Genomic DNA, 22,971 nt, shown 5'->3' on the forward strand with positions numbered 1-22,971 from the left:
ACCAGACTGTGGGTGCGAATCCCAGCTCTGCTGCTCGCCAGCAATGTGGCTTTTGGCAAGTGAACCTCTTTATGCCTCAGTTTCATGACTTGGAAGATGAGGACATGAAAAGTAATTTCCTCAGAAAGTTGCTGTAAGCATTAATGAATGAGTAGAGGTCCTTAACCTTCAAACCCTGCTATGCCTTAGACCGCAGTCCTTCTCTTGTCTGTCTCTTCTCCTCCTGGGCTGTAAACACCACTGGACTGTGCCAAATGAGCTCCTTCCTCTCATCTGAACTCTACATCTCAATATCCAACTGCCTGACAACTCCACACTCTGCTTACCTTGGAAGCAAAATTAGATGCATGGGTCGGGGGCTCCTTCTTCCCCATCCCCAGAACTCTCCCCAGCCACTCTCTTTACCCAGCCCCCAACCCTAAGAGTCCTCTTTTTGCAGCTGACCAGGGCTCAGCCCCCCCAGACCAATCTCCAGGACAGTGAGTTCACAGCCATCGGGCCTGGGCCAGGGTCCAGTTTCCACACACTGGGCTGGTCTGTCGGGCTCAGCGGGTTGTGGCTTCCTCCACCCTACCTCAGGCCTGCAAGGGCAAAAAGCCCCAGTTCGTTTCTGGGGCAGCCATCTCTTACCTCTTGCTTGGGGCCATCTCCACAGCACCCAGCTGGGGGGCCTAGGGAGCACCCACCTGTGCAGAGGACTAGAATTCTTCTGTCAGAGGTAGAACATTAGGAACAGCGACAGCTTATGTTCGTTTTGTTTGCAGAGCACCTTGCAAGTAGGATTTTAAACTCCAGAAACAACTGACTCAGTGACCGTGCACATGTTCCTCCCCCCACTCAGCAGACCTCTGGGGACCACTGCCTCTACCCTGCGGCCTGACGCCGTGCAAGGTTATAATCCAGGCAGAAGGAACCTACATGTACACAGATGTCTCTATTACGGACAGTAAGGCAAATGCCCGCCTGACCTCCACTCCCACCTAAAACTGAAGGCTAAAACATTACTCTCACTTGGGTAACTGGTAAACACACTTTACTGAAACACCTACTAGGTATTGACTATTCCCGTGTATTGATCACGTACTGATTCTCATGATAATCTTTTGAGGTAGGTGTTACATGATTTATGGCTAAGGAAGAAGACAGAGACTTGCCTAAGGACACACACCTTCCTGAGCACGGAAGTTGAGAGTCCAAGCCTGTGTTCTTTCTCCTAACCTTGTGGGCAGGCCCAGCAGAAGCCCCACAGGCTCAGGCCACAGAAAGCCACGACGGAGAGCCAGATGCCCCTGGGCCCAACCCCAGATTTCCCACCACTTCTCCATGGACCCCTACCCTCATTCCCTCTTCATTCAGTCAGTCAGTCAAAGACAATTATCGAACACCTCCTGGTACAAAGCTCTCGGGGAAAGAATGAATTATGTATGATGATTGTCCTGGAAAGCTCTCTGCCTAATAGAGTACATGAGTAACTACAGTGCAAGGTAAAGGTAAGCAATCCAGGGAAAGTGCTAGATTCAGTCAAGGGCAAAAACAATTACTTTGATTCAGTGGCGTCTTCAGGAGGAAGAGGCACCAAGATGGGCCTTGAGAATGTTCAGGCTTGGATCTGGCCACAATGTGGGGACAGAGCTGCTGAGGTTCAGGAATGGTGTCAGGGGAAGTAGGGAAGAGCAGAGGGGTCCCCGGGGCTGGAGGCAAGGGCACCTGCAAGGCAGTAGCAGGAAGTTAGGTTCGGAAACACTCAGTGAACATTCAATAAATATTTATCCACCTGGAAAACCAAAACCATACATCGGGGACAGATCACGGGTGCCTAAAATGCCAAGCTCTGGAGTCTGGCACCTGTTGGCTGCCTTACAAGGGGTCACTGGTGTGATTTTTCAATGTCCCCGCTGGGCAGGTAAGGACAAGGGGCAGCCCCTTATCAGCCTCTCCCGGCCTCCTCTCCAGAGCTGGTCCCACAGTGTCAGCAACCCTGTCCCTCACTGCTGTGTCATCATTTACTCCCTTTCAAGTGCCTGGCCCACACCCAGCAGCCCCCACACTGCAGCCCAGAAAGCTTCCTTCCTGGGGCAGCGGGGCCGAGTCATTTGGAAACCTCTCTCTGATGAGCTCCGTGATCAAGGTGCTGATATGGCAGGTGGGCCAGCCTCACCATGTCCCCAATCGCAGAGGTGAATGTGGTGGTGAGTTTCGTTGGCCCATCACCTCCGCCCAAGGCCTGGTACACTTTCACTGCCGGAGTTGGGTGTGGATGCCTTTGACAAATGTCATGTCACCATCCTGCTTCAGCCGTTTCCTGCCTTTGCCTGTCAAGACGGTTCCATCCTGCGGGCCCCGCTCTCGGTCATTCGGCGCCAGGCGTCCAACTCAGCCCCCTCCCTGCTGACCACAGCTTTTCCCTCAAAGGGGCTCTGAGGACATGGTCATGGAGGAGATGAACTTTTTGCCCTTTTACTTGACATCTCGTCTACAACAAGCCGGCTAAGCGGGCCACTGGGGGCCAACCCATCTCTTGTCCGCAGAGGACAGAGCTAGGGGTCTAGAGTCAGAACCGGCTGTGCTTCCTTTCCAACAGGATAGACACGGGCTGCTCGTGACACCTGCCACGCCTTGGTTTCCTTATACATAAAAGAAGTTTTAAGAAATCCTGGCCGGCTTTCTCCATGGGCTCGAGACAGGTCCTTGTGAGACAAAGAATGAGAAAGGCCTTCATAAACTATAAATCAATCTGGGAGTATTGCAAATGTGGTTATTAGTTTGTAAAGACTGAGTTCATGTTATTATACTCTCTCGGGGCACCCTGTTCTTTTTCTTCGTAGCACTTTCAGATTTTTAGAATTCCAAGTTATCATTATTACTAGGTACGTATGCTTATCTAACACCTGCCTCCTGGCCAGGCTGTAAACTGCAAGAGGCCAGGAGTCCTGTTTGGTTTTGCTTCTTGTTGCTTTCCGAGCGCCTAGTTCAGTGCCTGGCATACAGTGGATGCTTAAGGAATAATGCGTTAAGTTATCCGAGGAGCCCACCCTCACTAGAGACATCCACTCGGCTAGCCTGTCTTGTTCACTGCTAAACCTGGCCACATACAGGCGACAGATGAATGTTTTTTGGAAGTTTGAAATGACAAACCTCCTTAAATCCGTTTCATTGTGAAGTTCTGTTGCTTCTGAAGACTACGCTGTGCTTTGCAGCAGCTCTGTCTGCAATCCAAATGCCCAGACGGGCTCTCTGTGCTGCTCCGCCCTCGCTGTCCTTGCCTCTCGTCCTCTTCCCACGTTCTCCTCTGCTCCAGTCCAGACAAAGTGCCCGCCACCCTCTCCCCAGCATATATAAATGCTTTATATCACGGGTCGGCCTCTGCTGGGCCTGAGGCCATTCCCTCTCCCTTCCTTCAAAGTTCTGCTTAAAGTCTTTCCTTTCCAGGCCCCTTTTAAAAAGTATGTGTGTGGCTCAGTGGGTTAAAGCCTCTGCCTTCAGTTCAGGTCATGATCCCAGAGTCCTGGGATCGAGCCCCTTGTCTGGCTCTCTGCTCAGCGGTGGGCCTGCTTCCTCCTCTCTCTCTGCCTGCCTCTCTGCCTACTTGTGATCTCTGTCAAATAAACAAAATCTTAATAAGTAAATAAATAAATAGATAGAAATAAAAAGCATGTGTATGGGGACTCCAGGGCGGCTCAGCTGGTTAAGCACCTGCCTTCATCCACCTTGGGCTGGGGTGGTGATCTGCACTGGGCTCCTGAGTAGGGAGTCTGCTTCTCCCTCTGCCTCTGCCTGCCACTCCCCCTGCTTGTGAGCTCTCTCTCTGTCAATAAATAAATAAGCAAAATCTTTAAAAAAAATTAAAAGCACGTGTGTGTGTGCATGTGTGTGTCTAATAGCACTTCATAAGCATGGAAGATTTCTCTCTGGAAAAAACTTTCGCATACACGATATTATTCAAGACAAAGAACAACAAGATTTGCAGTGTAGGCATCTTGCAAGTGTACAGATTAGGAAACTAAGGCTCAGAGAAGTTTTTTATTTTTTATTTTTTGGAAGGGGAGGGGCAGAGGGAGAGGGAAAGAAGCAGACTCCCCACTGAGAGCTGACCACGCCCCCTCCCCACCTTGGGCTCAATCCCACAACCTCAAGATCCTGACCTGAGCCGAAATCAAGAGTTGGACACTGAGCCGGCTTACCCACCCCGGCACCGCCCCTTGGAGAAGCTTTATTTGTTATTTACATACCTGGGATTGTGACTTATTTATGGATCCGCAAAAATAATTGGGTTGATCGACCTCCATTAAAGAAACAGATTGTGAGAGAGAGAGGTAAACGAAGAGTACACAGGATGAGTATGTCACACATAACAGGGCGTGGTATTACTTGTGAAATGTGTGTGTGTGTACACACACATCAACAAGGTTGTGATGTGAAATCTATTTCTTTCCGGGGCCACGTCAAAGTGACTGGGTGCCAGGGCAGGCTGGAGATGACCTAGCAGAGCGTAAGCACCCCCGATTGGAGCTGAGGCCGAGACCAAGCGGACAGACGCCAGGGGTGAGAGTGACCGAAGCAGTCTGCTGTAGATCTCAGCGGTGCCGCGTGGCCCCAGGGAGGCTGGGTGCTCCGGGAGAAGCCGGCTGCGTGTCATGGCGCCGGCTGCACGGGGTGTTACCCGTTGTGCTAGAGAGGCCTCAGCTATGTAGCCTTTGCAGGGAGAGGCCGAGAGTGGTGCAGGGCTGGGTCGGGAGCTCCAGCCTGGGATACCCACCGTGTCGGGGTGAGCCGTCTCTGTGTAGCAACCCTGAGTACCCTAGGGAGGGCTTCTCAAAGAGTGTTCTCAGGCCAGGACCATTGGCATCACCTGAACACTTGTGAGAACCGAGGATTCTCAGGTCCCACCCCAGACCTCGGGAATCAGAAACTCTGAGGGAACACCCAGCCACCCATGTTTAACAAGCCCTCCAGCTGATTCTGCGGCATCACATCTGAGAACCAATTTCCTAGGGATGCTAATGGGCATTCTGGGTTTGGGGTGTCTTTGAAGAGCTAGGCAGTGTCCCGTCTAAAAGCAGTCTTGGTGGAAAACAGAAGCTCCAGGTCTCTGATGTGGGCCTCCTGGTGTAAATCCAGCGTTCTTCCACAGTTCCTGCAGCACCTTCGTGCCCTGCACGCGTGTGTGAGGGAACGCGGGGTTTCTCCTTACTCTGGTGCCTTCCACACTGCTGCACTCAGCCCGCACAGTACGTTCACATATGTCGCGTACATTCATATATGTGAACATACAGTACGTTCACATATGTCGCTTTGAAAGCATCCTCAAGGTGCGTGTGCCTATGAGTGTGCAAGATTGCACACACGTATCTGTTCTAGCCTCCTCCGTTACACAACGTGCTCCCAGGATGGAGCCCGAATCCTGTCACCCTTGATCTTCACATCCCCCCTCTGCTGGAGGTTCAGCTCCCACTCAGTATGTAAACACCTGATTGAGCACCCTGGCCACACAGCCCACCCCTGGGAACCTGTTCCCAAGGGCACTCAGGGCCCCTGTAACCTTGAGCTGACCTTGATGTGCCTCCAAGCACCTGCAGCCCATTCTCTCCCTGTAGGTCTCCCACCTATTACCTAATGAGAGAGGAGCTGTACGTGGGTGCTAGTTCCCCGCACTGAGAACCTTCACCACCCCACTTCCTGTGTTGATTTGTATTGTGCTTCTGGGTCCCCGTGCCTGAGTGAGCTGTTAACACTCACAACTACTTCCTACTACCACCTGAAGCTCAGTTTCCACATGTGTGATAATGTGATAAAAATACCTAACACTTACAAGACTTCAGAGGAAGGAAGGAAATAATGTGTGTGGATTTCACACACTTCATGGCACGTAGTGAGTAAACCGCTGAGCGGACCATGAAGGGCGGAGGCAGTTTTCCCCTCGGATAACCAGATTAAGTGCTGGTCCTTTGCAAAAACAATCCCGGAGAGAAGGTAGTGTGGTCGGGTGGAGAGAGCCTCAGGTTTGCTGTCCACGGGACCTGCCTTCCGACTCTCACTCTTGTCAATTACTCTCCCTGTAATCCTGAGCAAAGAACTGAGCCCCTGTTTCTTCATTCCCCCACCCGTGCCCCAAAACAAAGTCAGGGATGATACTGATATCTCCCACACAAGGTGTTTTGAGGATCAAATAGGATTAACTGTGAAATCAAGTTAAATACGAAGTAAAATTAAATGCCAAAATTGTAGAGCTTTGTACATCGGTAAATACTATCCGAAAGCCATTGTTGTTCTCCTTTGGTGCCTAGAGAGATGTCTAATACTCCCGCAGGCCCACTCACTAGGTGGGGACCTACAGAGCTCTGCTCTGAACAGTTGGGAAAAACTCAGAGAAAGCAGACACAAGATCTCTGCCCAGATGGGAAGACAGTGTCTCAGGTTAGTGGAAGAACAGAGGGAAAACCCCGATCCATTCCCTTCACCCAACATTCTGCAGAACAGCTTAATTTTTCTGTGGGATGTGGGAAATGAACTCCAAAACAAGCGATTATATCTGGTCTCTGGAATAAATAGAAATTTAATCTAATCCGTGAACTATGAAGTAAAATTACTGAGAAAATTCACCTGAGCTAATTGATGGGAAGCAGTTACTCCCGAAGGCAGACACAAGCCCACTCGTGGCAGAACCACCAGCAGTCATTTTGATGAGAAGCCTGGAAAACAATTCAGCCTCGGGTAGGCTGCCTGTGGTGTGGGGATTGGAAAACCACGCAGTAGAAATATAAACAAGTGGCACATTGAAATAAAATTTGGGCTGCACGATCTGGAAGCTCTTCCCCCCACCCCCCAAAACCATGTGATTATCACAAACAGGTGGAACTCCTGCTATCTCATCCTCACAGTCAAGGAATTATAGCCTAGTGATTGCTCTCTCTGCTGGGGTTGGGGGGTGGTCTGGTTTTATGGGTTTGAAAGTCACAGGATCATCTTTTCTACCAGAGGCAGTTACTCTCTGAACCTGCTAAGACATCAGAATTCATGATCAGGCGGTATTTATCCATTTAAGGCAAACCATCGAGGTCAGTGGCTGGGACAAGTGGGCCCTGGGGACCTACAGTATGTCCCAGCATCTGGAGAGATGGGAAGGAACGTCTGAATGGGTCCACGGTGCAAGAAGCATGAGGAACTCAAGGACCCAGACAGTCACAGGTTCCTCTGCTCCATAAAACCCAGGTTGGCCATTGAGAAGCTCATAGATATCTCCCTGCCTTAGCCTGCTGCCACAACGAAGAGGTCGTTCTGAGCCTCCTCCCAGACTCCTCTTCTGGGCCCACAATGCATCAAGGGAAATGGGCAGCTGTGAGAGAAGGGCAAGCAATTCCCATCTTCTCCAGCGCACACTGCAACCTCGTCCTGCCTCCTCCTGCTACGACACCATCATCACCATCACTACCATCATCACACCCTGAATCTTGGGTAATTCTTTCCCTGTATTTTTTCATGCAATCCTCAGTATCTCCCACTAACCATGCTAACCATGCACCTTCCCCTCCAGGTACATCAATGTTCAGCTCATGTCCTGCTTCTCCCATGAAGTCTTCCTGGCCTTTGAGAGCAGTAGGTCTCTAATGACAAGAAGCAGAGCTCTGTGTTTTGCATTGTCCCGCCAATATTTCCCATCAGGGCCGGGACAGACTGAAGAATGACACACTTATCTAAGTCATCAGCACAGCAGGGCTGACTGAACCAGGACTGCAGAAGTTCCCTTTGTAGGTTGAGATGATGCCTTCGACCTTCAGAAGGAAGTTTCTGAGGCATGTTGTTGAGGGGAGTGGGAGCCCACAGGTAAGACCATTTAAAAAAAATTTTTTTTAATTTATTTGACACAGAGAGAGCAAGATCACAAGTAGGCAGAGAGGCAGGCAGAGAGAGGGGGAAGCAGGCTGCCCACTGAGCAGAGAGCCCAATGTGGGGCTTAATCCCAGGACCCCGAGATCATGACCTGAGCCGAAGGCAGAGGCTTAACCCACTGAGCCACCCAGGAGCCCCAGGTAAGGCCATTTTAATTATAGTTATGTATGTACAGAGTCTTGAACAAGGAAATTCTTATCTTTATAGAAAGATATAGAAAGTCCTAGTCAGATAATACGTGGACCATTAACCAGAAATCACCCAGAGGCTGATAAGGGACCCAGAAATCACGTCCTTTGAAGAAGGACTGAAGGCACCCAGAATGTATGTTTCTAAGAGGAGAAGACTAATGGGGAGGTGGTCTGTCTTCAGAAGGTGTTTATTAGACAATCCGGACAGAAGGCAGTGCCAGGACCTCTGGGATGAGTTACAGGGAGACACGCTTTGACTCAGCATGAGGATGATTAAATCATCCTGCCTTAAACACAATCTTTTGAAAGGAACAAGTTTCTTACCCCTGGTGATGTTTGTCCAATTCCAGCTGGCCCTCTGATGAGGATGTAATGACAAGAATCTTGCATTTGTTGGGGGCAAAGGAGGGGGAAGGAGGAGGGACTGGTGTATCTTCCAAATTCCCTTCTAATTCCTATGTGATTCTGTATACTATACTCCTTCCTTGGGGGAGGGATGGGCAGAGGGAGAGAGAATCTTAAGCATGATCCATGCCCAGCACAGAGTTCAGTGGAAGAGGGCTCAATCTTACAACCCTGAGATCATTACTTAAGCTGAAATCAAGAGTCGAATGCTTAACCAACTGAGCCCCCAGGTGCTCCTATATTCCTTCCTAATCCATGTACTTAGAGCAGCAAAAATGAATTTGAATATATCAGTGGTTTGGAGGGGCAGGGGTGTTTCGGCATGGGGCTGGAAGAATGGGCTTAGCAAGCATGGGACACAGGAAACATCGGAGCAGCTTCCTCCTGAACGTTTCGGGGCTGGAAGTATGGAAGAGAACTCCTACCCCTTGTCCTGGGGTTCTTCCTCCTCGAAAGCCATTGCTGAAGCCAGTAAGTGAATGAAGAGGGGAAAGATGGGCCCCAACAGCACAGAGGCCAAGAACTCCTCAAATTGTTGAAACCCAAGAAAGTTGTATCTGTTGGGGTGCAGTGGTGCTTATAAGCAAGGTGTATAGGAAAGAAAGACAGGGGATGAATATGGAGGAAAAGATGAAGACATTCGAAAGGGCAGAATCCCAGCAAATGGTAATTTGGCTGGAAGGGAAGACGATGACAAGAGCCAAGAAGTCGCATGTACCTTGTGAGTGCCCCTGGTTGTTGTCATTATTTTTACATTATTGGGGCTCAAAAGAGGCAATGTCCTCTCCTGGAAGAAAAGGCACAAAGAGGAGACATGGACGGGATACTGATCAGTGCCTATAAAGGGGCTTCTTAAAGGAAGGGGTCCCCAGACAGAACAGAGTTGAGAGAAAGGAGAGGGTTGCATGAGCCCGTGGGAGCAGCAGCTGGTGTAGAGAAAACACTGAACATGCGGTCAGGAAAGCTGGCTTCAAGGTCCAGCTCTGCCACTGGTTAGCTATGGGCCCCGAGACTCTTCCTCTCCCATTCTTAACCTCGGGGTCCTCCTGTGTAAGAATCTACTCCAGCTGGGTAGTCTCTGAGGTTAATAATCAGGTGCCAACCAAGTTCATATGCAGCTAGAACATCATTCTTTTTGAGTCAGAAGATGACTCTATGACTACTTACATTTTCTGCTGGTAATTTGGGTGATTTCATTTTTGACTTCCAGTAATGTTTTAGTGTTGTTCCCTTTGAAAATTTCTAACCTTTCTCTCCTGAACTTGAGCTGGAAAGGGAAGGGGTTTTGCCCCTGCCTGGGCAAAAGGATGGTAGCAAGTAGGGTGACCAAGTGTCCCCATTTGCCTGGGAGTGAGGGGTTTCCCAGGATATGGGACTTTCACCTTGGGGGGGGAACTGGATGATCGGTCTCCCAAGTGGCAAGAAAGGTGAAGATTTGAAGGTGGCTTGGAGAAGAGATCCTGGAAGGCTGTCCTTCTGTTCCCTTTCTATGTGGAGTTCCCCTTGTTGCCCCACGGACTGGTGAGGTGGTTTTCATTACAAGGTACAACTCCCTTATGGGGAGGAATGGGGACGAGAAGCCAGGGCCGGCCTTCATAACAGTCACAAGCCCCATTGAGACAACCATTGCCAGGAAAGAGGCTGAAATGCTTGACTAGCACTGATGTTCTGGGGATTTTCCCTTTTTTTAAAAAAAAAAACACACATACACACACAACAGAAAAGACCCAGTGGAAAAAAAAGTGATGAGATGTGAGGCAGACAGCGGGTCCTACGCAGCCTGAGGAGACAGTGCGCTGCTCATTTGTTTAAATTTGCAGCTGACGGCTGCCACCTCTCTATAGGCACCAGAGAGCCTCTAAGCATCAGTCAGTGACCAGCCTGGTTGACATACGGCTACAAACATGAACTACCCCCTAACCCTGGACATGGACCTTATGAACTACAACCTGGAGGACGTGGTGAGTAGGACAGCTGGTTGCCCAGGCCCTCCCTGGAATTCTAGATATTTTGTGCCTGGGACCGGGAAAGTGGGGCTAGCTGTGGAGTCCCCTCCCGCTGTGGGTTGGCAGAATCGAGGCAGGCCCCATGGTTCTTGCCTTCACGACTGTATTTTCCCATTCCCTGGAAGACGCTGATCCGTAGAGCTGTTGCTTGAAATAGACATTCTTTCGGGGGACTGGAAGTATGGGTTCTGGTGTCTGCGTCCTCCCTGACATGCTGTGTGACCTGGAACAAGTCACTTTGCCTCTCCATTGTTCAAAAGAAGATTCTCTCCTTATCTCTCGGGGGTAGAATAAGGGCCCAGATGGGAAAGTACTTGGGAGGTTTTCTTACTCTCGGGAACCTGGCATTGCGCCAGTATATTTATTCATCTCCTGCCCTGTGATCCTATCATTAGGGTTCTACATTCTGTGTTGGATGGAGAAGTTGAGGATTTGGTCCTCATCCTTAAATAGCTTACAGTCTATCCGCAGAAGAAAAAAAAAATCCACTCACTGGAAGCTTTAGATAATAATGATGTGCTGAACCAAGGAAGTGTGAGACCAGGTGGTCAGCAAGGACCTCTGACCACACAATGGGTCAGAGTCCAGGGGCAAAGGGATGCCAAGTTGGTGGGAGAACGCTTGTGCTAATCCTAGAAATGTTTTAAAGAGCATGTTGTAAGCCCCCTCAAAAAAACTGGAATCTCTAGAGATGAGGTATTCTTGGATGGGCTAAGAAAACGCGGTCCCCTATGTCACACTCGGCCACCCACCCAAGTCCCTCCTGTGAACCAGAGTGGTTCCGTCGACCGGGCTCTCAAAGGATATGTATAGGGAACAGCTCATCGGAGGCCCTGGGGCTCTGGTGTACAGGCAGGTCGGGGCTGTTTATGAGATCTTTTGGGAACTTCTTTCCTCCCTTCCTCCTTTTCCCCCATGGCCAATGGCACTTCAGAGGAAAGGACTTCTCTGAGCTGTGCTCTGGGCTGGATCATAAACCCTTTCTCCTATACCCTGACCCTACACTCACCCTGAGATATTCTACAACACCCTCTAGTTCCCCTGGCTAGAGTCTCCACTAGAACTCTACCCACCATGTTCCCAGACTTGCTTGGAAAAGTCTGCCTCTCACCTGCCCAGATCCCAGAGCTTAGAACTCTTAAGTAGAACAAGGGGAGAAAGTGCGGAGAAGTCCAGCCTCTCAGATCCAATCCCCAGATGAGAGCAGAGCCAGAACCATGAGTCTAATCAGACCTGCTGCCTCACTTGTGGGACCCAACGCAAAATGAAAATGCAGGGCCCCTCATTCAAAAATTATTAAGAATTTCAAGATAGCAACAGCAGAGCACTAAACCAAGCATGGAACTCTTCTAAGTGTAGGATCACATGCCCATGAAGTTGACCCTGAGAGTCATCACTGAGTCTGGGCAATACCCTAGACCAGACTTAAACTGCACCACCCTGACAAGGCACCTCCCTCCCAGCCTGGCTCCCTGTCCTGGCCCTGGCCTCCCCTGATTAGGTTAGTGGGTGTTTTCCTTTGCCCACAGCTTTGAGCTGACCACGAGCCATGACCCAGTTGGATAACATCATAACCAACCCAGACCTGCCCGGTCTGGGCTTCTGAGAAACCTCAAGAGTTTCCCCTTACTGCATGCCTCACTCCACTGCGTGACCTACTAGGGACAGGTGGTGGCAGGGGCAGGGGACAATGGGGCATGTCCCATATAAGAAAGAAAACTGACAGCCCAGGGAGACAGACCTGGCTACTTGCTGAGTGTCGCAACCCACCTGAGTGGCCTTGGGCCAGGCATCCCAGCACGCCCAACCTCCCTTGATCAGAGTCTAGTCAGGAGCCCAGGAGTCCTGGGACGATCCAGGCTCTGGAGTTCTTCCACCAGCTCTCGGGGCCTCATTCTGCCCTCCCTTACTCCCTGGACACAATCCCTCTCTGGGCTGCTTCCCCTCAGGAGCACAGACCCTCTCCCTCCACCCCACCCCACCCCCTCACTGCAGCTCCACGCAGTTTTTATAACGCCTGACAGTGTCTCGTGGCACAGAGGCCCCGGGATGGCAGAGAGCAGCAGAACGGTCTAGCCCATAGTAGCTTCTCAATATGTATTTATTGGCCTGTGATGTATCAGAAGTCCTTGCCTGTCGTTTCTCTCTGAAGTTAGTCTCGCTTCTGTGCTCTTTACTTCCAATTCCCTTTCCTGTCCTCGTCCAAACCAAGTATTGGTTCACTTTCCTAGAAGACAGGGTTCTATACTCTAACATTAGGTTAAAAACTGAGGGCCCTTGGCCATTGCCAAGTGTTGGTCATCCTGTCTTCCCTTCTACCCCCTGAATTCTAAGATCAACTCTAGCCAGTTAAAATGTCCATTTTTCAAAGATAAGCTGTTCCCATGAATGGAAGACCCAAACAAGAAATCTAGATGGCTGAGCACAAGGAATAAGGAGCCAGGTCCCTGGGGTGGGCATACCAGGGACCCATTCTGCTAGGAAGGCAGATCTAGGCAGACCAAGAGAAGTCTCTGTCTGCAGGAAACTTGATCGCGGAGTGCAGACCTCCTCTTGACAGTAGGGGGGCCTGGACTGGGGTACCTATGGGGGTTGGGCAGAAACTGCACCTCCAGCCCTACCCCATACACAAGCCAGGTGAGGAAGCTGCTAGAGAGGAGGGCTAATCTGGTCCCGTCCCAGGGCCTGCCTCCCCCTAACTCCTCAGTGATGATCCTCCAAAACCATTTCACTGTGATCAGAGCATCATGGGCTACAAAGCCTGTCCACATGTACCATCTCATTTAATCAAGAGGTGTAAGAAAGAGAAACCAAAACCACGCTCTTTCTGGGCTATGCCTGGGGGAGGGAAGGAGCACTCCCTCAAAATAGGTCAAAAGTCCCAGAGGAATCCCAGGGGAGGAGGCCCCAACATGGGGGTGGGGGGTTGCCTGAGGGGTGAGGGATGAGGGAGAGACCCAGGGCCAGCCTGGGGAGAGGTCAGTGTTGAGGTGAATCTGGGCTCAGGCATTCAGACCACAGTGTCCCTCAGGAATTCTTGCTTTTCTTAAGGACACAGGTCCCATCCCTCTGGCTAATGTCATAAAAAGTGGCCATGAATTAGGCGCTGAGAATCAAGTCTTTCAGGAAGGACAGGACAAAATATTTCAAGGGGCTGCGGACCCAGGAGATGGCTTCAAGGGTTTGCTCTACACACCTAGGATACATGTCCGCCTCAAACTGTGTGACTGTCCCCAAAGCGTGAACTGACTTTGGGATGCCAGGAGAGGACCCCCTTAAACCTTTGCACTGAAGACTCAGTGCAAAGGTAGGAATAGCTTAAAGTCTTCCCCCAGAACCACATCGAAGCAGTACCATGTTCCTAATCAGGCCAAAGACAGAGAGGAAAGAGGGGCCTGGCAAGTTTGCTCCTGAAGGGGGAGAGGGAGCAAGGGGGTGATGTGACAAGTGATAAACCAGAGTCTCGGATGGTCTTTTGGGAGTGTGGACCCTCAAAAGGAAGAGTGGGGTTAGGACACAGACCCCAGTCTCAATCCCCCAGATGCCCTCCCCCCTAAAGTCACTGAAGGCTGGAGGAGAGCTGCCCGGTTGGCTCATGCACAGCTCCTGACTCTTGATTGGAGATATCCATACAGGGACCTAAAAGGAGATAGAGCCTCCGTGTGCTCCCTATGGCCAGAACAACCACCCACATGTGTGTGCAGATGCCTCCCATGGCCAGAATGACTGAGGCCCCTACCGTGGTGTGGCTCTGCCTAGATGAGCCCCACACTCGGCAGCCCTCCCTTCTCCTGGGGGCTGAGCAGCAAGGTCAGTCTGGGGCATTCTCTGGCTCTAGGGCAGATGAGCTAGGGAAACAAAGCTCCCACGCAGGTGCTGAGCTCAACGAAGGTCATGCTGAGAGCCCACTCAGCCCTGCGCAGAGCATGACAGCCGGAGGACCCGAGCGTCTGGGAGCTGTGTGTGAGGGGCATTTGAAGGCAAGGCCCAGTCTCCTGTCCAGGGCAAGAATCCCGTCCCACACTCCTGAGCTCAGACATTCCTCGTCCTCCCAGGCGCCGCCCAAACCCCTGTTGGAGAGTTCTGCCTGGGAGAAGGTTCTTTCTCCTTTGACAGAACACCCCCGACCCCAGCCTCTGCCCATTCCTCCTGGTCTGCCCTCTAGAGCTTCCCACGATAAGCCCATTCTGCCCTCTTGGCCACGGTAGCTCTTCTAGTCCTCAAAGAAGGCAGCTCTTCTTCTGCCTAGACTCCGAGTGCTGGGACCTGAACACTTCCTTCCAGGGCGGGGACTTCCAGACCCCTCAGCAAACTGGTCACCCTTGTCCAGACCAAACAAACCGGGGTGGTGTCAGCTGCCCACCTACAGGTTTCTGTTCACCTCGGGTAAGGTGACAGTACCCCTTCTGGGAGCCACGTCACCCTGTGACTCATCTGAAGCTGGCAATCAACACATTCTCAGGTCTTTTTCTCATCAACTGTCGGTAAGCCAGGTCTTCCCTAACTTGTCCCCGGACGGTTGAACTTTTTTTTTTTTTTTAATTGAAGGTTTTATTTATTTATTTGACAGACAGACCACAAGCAGGCAGAGAAAGGAAGGGAAGCAGGCTCCCCGCCAAGCAGAGAGTCCGATGCCCGGCTCAATCCCAGGACCCTGAGACCATGACCTAAGCTGAAGGCAGAGGCTTTAACCCACTAAGCCACCCAGGCGCCCCAGGACGGTTGAACTTTTAAACGCGGGTGTGGATCTCTCTGTTGTTCCTTACCAATTCCATCTGGTCATTTTTGGGCCTCTCTGGGCTCTGAAGAGAGGCTCAGAGAGAAGGCAGTCCAGGACAGACTCCCGAGGAATGCCCCTGTCAGCCCCTGTCCCACCTGTTCGAACAGAATCTGGTCAGCAAGTGTTCGCTGGGGCCTACGGCACTGCTCTCCCTGTACCCCCCACCTCTCCCCCGTTCATCCTCTCTCCTCCTCAATACTGGGACCTGGAATATGCTAGCTCCTTCTCCTGCCCTATCCCCAGCGCTCACAGCAATTTTGCACCTAGATTCCTGGCTCGGTGCTCAGCTACATCCCTCTCCTCGTGTTGGGTTGCCGTCTTTGGGGTATGAGTCCCTGGCTTGTAAGCATGCTTTTGTCTGCTGGGTACCCGCCTAGGCCACATGCTGTCGTGGCCTGACCTGGGCACGTGGCTGTGTCTAAACCGGATGCCATCAGAGCATGTGTGTGTGTGTATGAGGGCCTTGTGCTCCTGTGGCTTTTGATGTCAAGAAATGAGTAAACACTTGGCCAGATTGTCTACACCGAGCTCCCTCTGGGTAGGCGTCTTAGAGGGGTCCCTTTTGTGCCCCACTCCCCACACCATATAGGATTCATGATCCCTCTACTTCCCACCAGACCAGAGCCAACCTTGCTTCACTACCTCCCTCCCGGGTTTGGGAAGGGGTGGTGGTGACTGATGCCCTAGGTATGGGAAGTGGCTTTGACATGTTCCACCCCCAAGCCCCCAAAATGTCTGTTTGACACCTCCTGCTGAGATGTACTAACAACTCCCAGCACCCCTGAAACCAGTTTCCTCCCATGTTCCTTCCATGTCCTCCCTGCCTGAGCACTTTGCCAAACAAATAGCTCTTGGTAAGAAGGGAAAGATAGTTTCCTCTCAACGGTCTTCTAAACCTGGGTTCTCAGGAGATGGGGCTTCAGGGGTCCTGGGGACATAGCCGACTGTCCTGACTTTAAATGAGCATAAACCAATCAGCCTGGATGGTTTGGAGGGTCAGGACTTGATTGGCTCTCATAAAGGACTTTCCGGGCCCGAAAGGCAGACTGTACCTAAGCCCTCCCAAAGGCAGGTAGAGTCCAGCTCCACAGACAGCCCCAGGTCCCCGCATTTCTTAACCCTGGGTCTGAATTGCTTTGCTCTGCATGGAGACTACTCATCTCACTATTTCCCCATTTGCCTCCTGCTGAATTCCAACATGAGCCAAATGGTTGTAGTCAATGACAGTATCGGACATAGCTCCCAATGTGGCAAGAGAACCCAAGACAGGCTCCAGGCTCTCAAGGGCATTGGGAGGAGGCAGGAACCGAGGAAGGGGAAAGGGAGTGTCTGAGTCTCCATGGTGGCCCAGAGACGGACTTGCCTAAGGGGTCAGAACAGAAGGGCGCCTGGCTGTCTCAGGGAACCTGCCCTCAGAGCCTTTCAGCACACATCTGTTGCATGTCTGTCATGTGTGAAACACATGGCCTTGCCAGGGGGACACAGAGGGCCAGCTTCAGGAGCTCGCCATCTAGTGAGGAAACTCACATGGCAATGCCCAATGCCATAATAAAACAAGGAGACACAGACCGTAAGAAGAGAATCTCCTCCCAAGCTAGGAGGGAGGTAGGGAGGTGGGACTGAGCGGGACCTTGAAGGAAGCCTAGGCATTCGCCAGGCAATCACGGCGAGAAAGGAGTGCTCTGCACAAGGCAGAGTTGGAGCAAAGATTTGGAGACAGGGGGGCACTGGGGTGTTGGGTACAGGCAGCCAGCAGGATGAGGAACACGGAGGACGCAGTGCCTAAAGCAATAAAGGAGAAGATGAGTTTTGAAAAGTCAGGGGGCTATCTCCTAGACATTTCAAGACCCCTGTAGGGGAAGGCAGACCTCATTCTGCCAGTCCATGGTTTTCAAATGAAAGCAAGCCCTTTGCTCTCCTGGAAGAAGGGCAACGTGAGACCAGCTAGAGGGTCTGTGCAGAGTATTCTTTCCCATCCTCTCCCTCCCTGGGCTCATCATTTATAGAAGTATCTTTTTCAACCCACAGAAGTTGGTTATAATTGGTTTTGAAACCATGGGGAGGGGTCTGGTGGAGGGGGTAGAATGGGGCTGGGAAGTGAGGAGGAGCAGGTGCAGAGGGACAGCTGTGAGTGAAAGGTATGAAAACAGATACCAGTCTTCCTTTGCGGTTAGCTGGGTAAACAACCTGAGCACTGGTGGCCAGGGGCGGGGCGGAGGAGGAGGGAGGAGGGGGAGGCTCGGGAGGAGGAGCTTCCGGAGACAAAGTGGGCATCTCCCCTTCCTCACTTGCTTCTGAGGCAAAGGGAAGCAGAGGAGAGAGGTGACCGGTGACGGAAAGTAGCCCTGAGGGAACCCCAGACAAAACTGCGTAGGGGTCAAAGAATGGGATCTGGAGGTGGATCAGCATGGGTTCAAACACACCCAACCTCTCACCCGACCGTTAGTAAGACACATGGGTAAGATAGGAATATCACATACCCGAGCTCGTTGCGCAGATTAAACAAAACAGGTGGCTAATACTACCATTTCGGTGATAATGAAGATATTCAGGAATAGGGAGACATCCCAAGAGGAAGCCAGGAGCCTACCCCAGTGGCTACCCCCTCAGCAGGGTTTTAGGCTCCAGTGCCCACTGCTCTGTTCAGAACTGGACCAGATGGCTCCTTGCCCCAACCAGGTCCATTCCCCAGATTCCAGCCTGGGAGCCCACAGCCTTCCATATTTGAGGACACATAAACACAAAGTAACTTACAGGTGCCCTTCAGGGAAGCGTCTCCCCACCACATACACCATGTATCTCCTTCCATCTTTGTCAGGACCTTGCAGGGCATTAGTCCCTTTCCCAGGGGAAAACTGAAGTCGGAAAAGGCAAAGTGATTGGTTCAAGGACACACAAGGGGAGATTGGGAATTGGTCGGTGGGACATATTGGGAGTACAGGGACAAAAGCAACATTAAGGGGTGGTGTGGGGGGAACAGGAGAAATCCACAGGGGAGTCCAGGTCCCTGTGTGGTAGAGAGAGACGGGTCCTTCACTCCCGCCCTGCTGTCTCCCCGCCCCTGCAGTACAGAGAACTAGGCAACTACAGCGACAGCACTGAGAGTCCCACAGTGGAAAATCACCTCTGCTCCACCGTCGAGGGGCCCCTCCTGACCTCCTTCAAGGCTGTGTTCATGCCGGTGGCCTATGGCTTTATCTTCCTCCTGGGTATGATGGGCAACATCCTGGTGCTGGTGATTCTGGAGCGGCACCGGCACACACGCAGCTCCACCGAAACCTTCCTGTTCCACCTGGCGGTGGCCGACCTCCTACTGGTCTTCATCCTGCCTTTCGCCGTGGTAGAGGGCTCTGTGGGCTGGCGCCTGGGCACTGTCCTCTGCAAGACTGTGATCGCCCTGCACAAGATCAACTTCTACTGCAGCAGCCTGCTCCTGGCCTGCATCGCCGTGGACCGCTACCTAGCCATCGTCCACGCCGTCCACGCTTACCGCCACCGCCGCCTCCTCTCCATCCACATCACCTGTGCCACCATCTGGGGAGCGGGCTGCTTCTTCGCCTTGCCGGAGATCCTCTTCGCCAAAGTCAGCCAACCCCACCACAACGACTCCCTGCCCCGCTGTACCTTCTCCCAGGAGAACCGGGCTGAAACCAACGCCTGGTTCACCTCCCGCTTCCTCTACCACGTCGGAGGGTTCCTGCTGCCCATGCTGGTGATGGGCTGGTGCTACGTCGGGGTGGTGCACAGGCTGTGCCAGGCCCAGCGGCGCCCTCAGAGGCAGAAGGCAGTCAGGGTGGCCATCCTGGTGACGAGCGTCTTCTTTCTCTGTTGGTCACCCTACCACATCGTCATCTTCCTGGACACCCTGGCGAGGCTGAAGACCGTGGGCTACAGCTGTGAGCTCAACGGCTACCTCTCGGTGGCCATCACCATGAGCGAATTCCTGGGCCTGGCCCACTGCTGTCTCAATCCCATGCTCTACACTTTCGCGGGCGTGAAGTTCCGCAGCGACCTGTCGCGCCTTCTGACCAAGCTGGGCTGTGCCGGCCCCGCGTCCCTTTGCCAGTTGCTCCCCACGTGGCGCAAGAGCAGCCTCTCGGAGTCCGAGAACGCCACCTCCCTCACCACCTTCTAGGTCCTGGCCCCCCTCGGGCCTGCCTTCCGTGCGGGTGCGGTGTTGCCGGAACCCCTTCCAGCAGGAGCTGGGACCCTAGGATATGGGACCCCCACTCTCCTCATCCGGGGCAGCTAGAGCCACGCCCTCCTTCCGGGACGTCCCTGCGCGCCCTTCCGCCCGAGGCCCCGCGGCCGTCCAGGGAGCGGAAGCAGTCGCGAGGCCGAGCGGTGGAAGCCTGTGCCGGTCGGTCTCCCCTTCTTTCATCTTAACTGTTGGAAGCTCAAGAAACAACTTTTGCTCCCGCCCTGCCGATTGGGAAGGTCAGTCGCCTCCCAGAACGCACTCCGCCATCGTAGGGACCAGGGGTCTCCACAACGACCCGCCTCTCCTCTCAGCCCTCCGGCCGAAAGAAGCTAGAGGCAGAGCACCAGGGGAGAGATGGAGGGCGAGGCTGAGGGAAGGCCCGCTGGCGAAAGGATGTGGCCTTAACCATCTCGGACCCTGACAGACGCAGACACCCTGCCCGGCCACCAGCCCTGCATCTGGACCGAGCAGGAAACGCCGACTGACCCAATCCAGGAAGCTGCTCCCGGCTCTGACCCAAGTGGCCCCGGGCCAGCCCCATGGCACCGGGCCGGGGAGGTCTGCAGACTCAGGGCAGACTCCAGGCACCCTCAGACATCAGCCGGCATCCTAGGGAAGAACGGAGGCCAAGCCAGCAGAGAAAAGCCGTTGAAAGAAAAGATTCTCCTTCCTCAGCCTCAAGGAGGGACAAGTAGAGACCAAAGCCAGCTGTCTTCTCTGCCCAGGGTGGAGAGGCCCCAGTATGGGCCAGGGGCAGTCAGGTCTGGAGCCCTGGTAGGTCTGGCCACTGAGAAGGAAGGAGGCAGACTGCTCCTTCCTGCCCCGGCTCTCCACAGGCCAGACAACCAGGAGAAACTGGGGCAGCAGAGGGGTCCCAATCACACAGAGGGAGCACTTCACGGAGGGTCGGAACAGAAATGCAGACCCCCGGAGAAGAATGACAGATTGAAAAGGGCCTCTGGGGTCATCTCATCCAGCCCCCTACCTGCGGGCCAGACCTAGAGTTTGCCACCTCTCTGGGCCTCGCAAGAGCCACAAGGCATCCCCTCGGGCCAGGCAGGGTGAGAAGCAGGGAAGTCCCCAAGCCCCAGGAAGCCGAGCCCTGCCCCTGAGAGGATACTACTCAGATGGAACCAGAGGAAACCGCTCCGTGCCTGCCTGCCCGCCTTCTGCGGGGAGGGCTCTCCCGCCCTCCTCCGCAGCCCCTGCTCTGGCTAGGGTGGGATGTCGGGGACCCCTGCCCTTGCTGAGGGCACATCTGGGGGAGGCCCACTCCCACTCCAGGGCAGCCAACCAAGCCCCCTTGGGGGGCCCCATGTTGGAAATCAGACCTGTGACCCAGGGGAGGAGGGAGAGACTCTCTCTTCACCATGGAACACTGGGAAAGCCCCAGGGTCCCCCTTTTTCCTCCCAGCATCCAACAGTAAGCTGGGTTTGGGGAGTAGCCAGACACGGAAGCAAAGAAGGCAAGAGGTTGGATTTTTAATTTTCTCTTTTTAATAAAAAGGCACCTATAAAACAGGTCAATACAGTACAGGCAGCACAGAGACCCCCGGAACAAGCCTAAAAATTGTTTCAAAATAAAAACAAGAAGATGTCTTCACATATTGTATTTATATATTTATATTTATATATATATATTTATATAATGGTACAAAATGGCTGGGGGTATGGCCATGGATGGAGGGACATAGGCTGGCCTGTGGAGTTCACCTTGGAAAGCTAGTCTGGTGGCGGAGATGGGGCAAGAGGAGAATGGGGAGGACACTGGGCCCTTTGCGGTCTGACCCCTCTCCTCTGGGCAGGAAACACTTAAGAGTCAGTTTGGGGAGTCTTGGGTTGGCGGTGGGGGGTGGGGGAGCACAGCTGGCAGGCCCAGGGCCCAGGTTGAGGCAGGGTGGACAAAGCGCCTGGCAGGATGGAAGGCAGGTGGCCCCCAAACACAGGTGCCAGGGCCCTGACCCCGGGGCCCCAGGGAGGTGCTGGGGGAGGCAGGAGCCTGCAGCCAGCCAGCCCCAGAGGAAGCGCTTGACCTGGCTGACGGTGGACTGAGGACAGCACCAGACTGGGAAAAGTGGGGCAAATTCCCTTTGTATCACAGCTGCCAATGCAAGGCCAGACCCTGCAGATCAGGAAGGCTAGGGACGGGGCCGTGGCAGAAGACACCTTGTCTAGAAATGGCCCTTGGCCCTGGAGGCAGGGCATGGAGGCCAGGGAACTGCCCTGCCACCTCACAAGGCAGGAAAGGAAGTGAGAAAAGGAGAAGTGTTTTACTCCTGGGGCCAAGGGGGCAAAACACTGAGTCTGTATGGCTTCAGCTCTGACCAGAGGCAGGTGGGGAGTTTTGGGAAAGAGCAGGGGAGCAAGGGGGAGGCAGTGGCTGCGCCTGGGCCTCGGCACAGTGCCCGGAACCCCAGGCAGAGGGACCTTGCCGGTGAGTGGGCAGGTAGGACGCCCCCTGCTTCTCCACCACTTTCTCTAATCACTCCTCAAAGGGTGGAGGCTGGAGGGACACAGATTTACTCAGCCAACCCCTTTTCTTTCCACCTTTGATGAGAAGTGGGTGGCAGCTCCCAGAAAAATCAGGGCCTGGGGGTTCCCTGGGCTGGGGGCTGCTGCAGGAGGCACAAAGCCATCTGGGCCAGCTTTGCCTCCCTGGCTCTGCGCAAGGAGCCACACAGCCTCCACCTCTTCCTCCTTTCCCTCATCCCACACTGGGGACGAAGGACTTCAAGTTCTGACTAAGGTGTAGCAGCAGGGGACGCCAGACATCCATAGCTGGGAAGCCAGGGCCCCGGGTCTCCTGTGTCGGGCGAACAAGCCAGCCTGAGCACACGTTCTCCTGAATTCATTCAGCAGCAGACAGGCTGCCACTCTCGGGGTGGGAAGTGGAGGGCGGATCTCAGCCCAGAAGGGGCTCTCCAGATGGAAGCCCAGGTGGTCTGACCTCAGCTTAGGTGTGGGGTATCTGTCGTTTCACCATTTGAGGAAGGGACCGGAATGGTATCCTTATGGACCCAGAGACCCGCAAACAGTGGGAGAGTGTGTTGGACTGCGTGGTCCTGAGTCCAGGGGAATGGAAAGGGGCAACAATTTGAAGAAGGAGGGGAGGGAAGGGTTGCTTTTAACCTTTTCTCTTTTTTGTGACTTCTATCAAAACACAGAAATACAGCACACACACAAACCAGCACAAAAGCGCAGCGCTCTATTTACAGCTGCAGCTGGCACTGCCCACCGGGCCAGCCGCCTGCAGGGAGGGGTGGGAGAGGGGCTCAGCCACAGCAGCAGGGAGAGGAAAGGAGGCAGGAAGAGACAGAAGGAAAAACCGGTGGGAGCAGAGAAACTGAGAGAATGAAGCTCCAGGAGCACACAGAGCCTAGGAAATGAGCCACAGAAAGGAGACAGAGTGGGGGAGACCTCTCCTCTACTCTGGCTGCCCCCCACCCAGGATTCTCTGCTCCCCCCAAGGATTCTATAATAGGACTCTGAAAGCACAGCTGA

At 53.2% G+C, this 22,971-nt stretch overlaps 1 protein-coding gene across 1 annotated transcript; it reads left to right on the top strand.

Moving 5' to 3' along the window:
• Positions 1-10,227: 10,227 nt before the first annotated feature.
• Positions 10,228-21,075, top strand: CXCR5 (C-X-C motif chemokine receptor 5). Its single transcript, XM_032356372.1, has 2 exons — positions 10,228-10,444; positions 18,337-21,075. The coding sequence occupies exons 1-2, from the start codon at positions 10,388-10,390 to the stop codon at positions 19,402-19,404; spliced, it is 1,125 nt and encodes a 374-aa protein (XP_032212263.1). The 5' UTR covers positions 10,228-10,387; the 3' UTR covers positions 19,405-21,075.
• The last annotated feature ends 1,896 nt before the right edge of the window (positions 21,076-22,971 follow it).

This window comes from Mustela erminea, chromosome 9 (genome assembly GCF_009829155.1).
Source record: "Mustela erminea isolate mMusErm1 chromosome 9, mMusErm1.Pri, whole genome shotgun sequence".
NCBI lineage: Eukaryota > Metazoa > Chordata > Mammalia > Carnivora > Mustelidae > Mustela > Mustela erminea.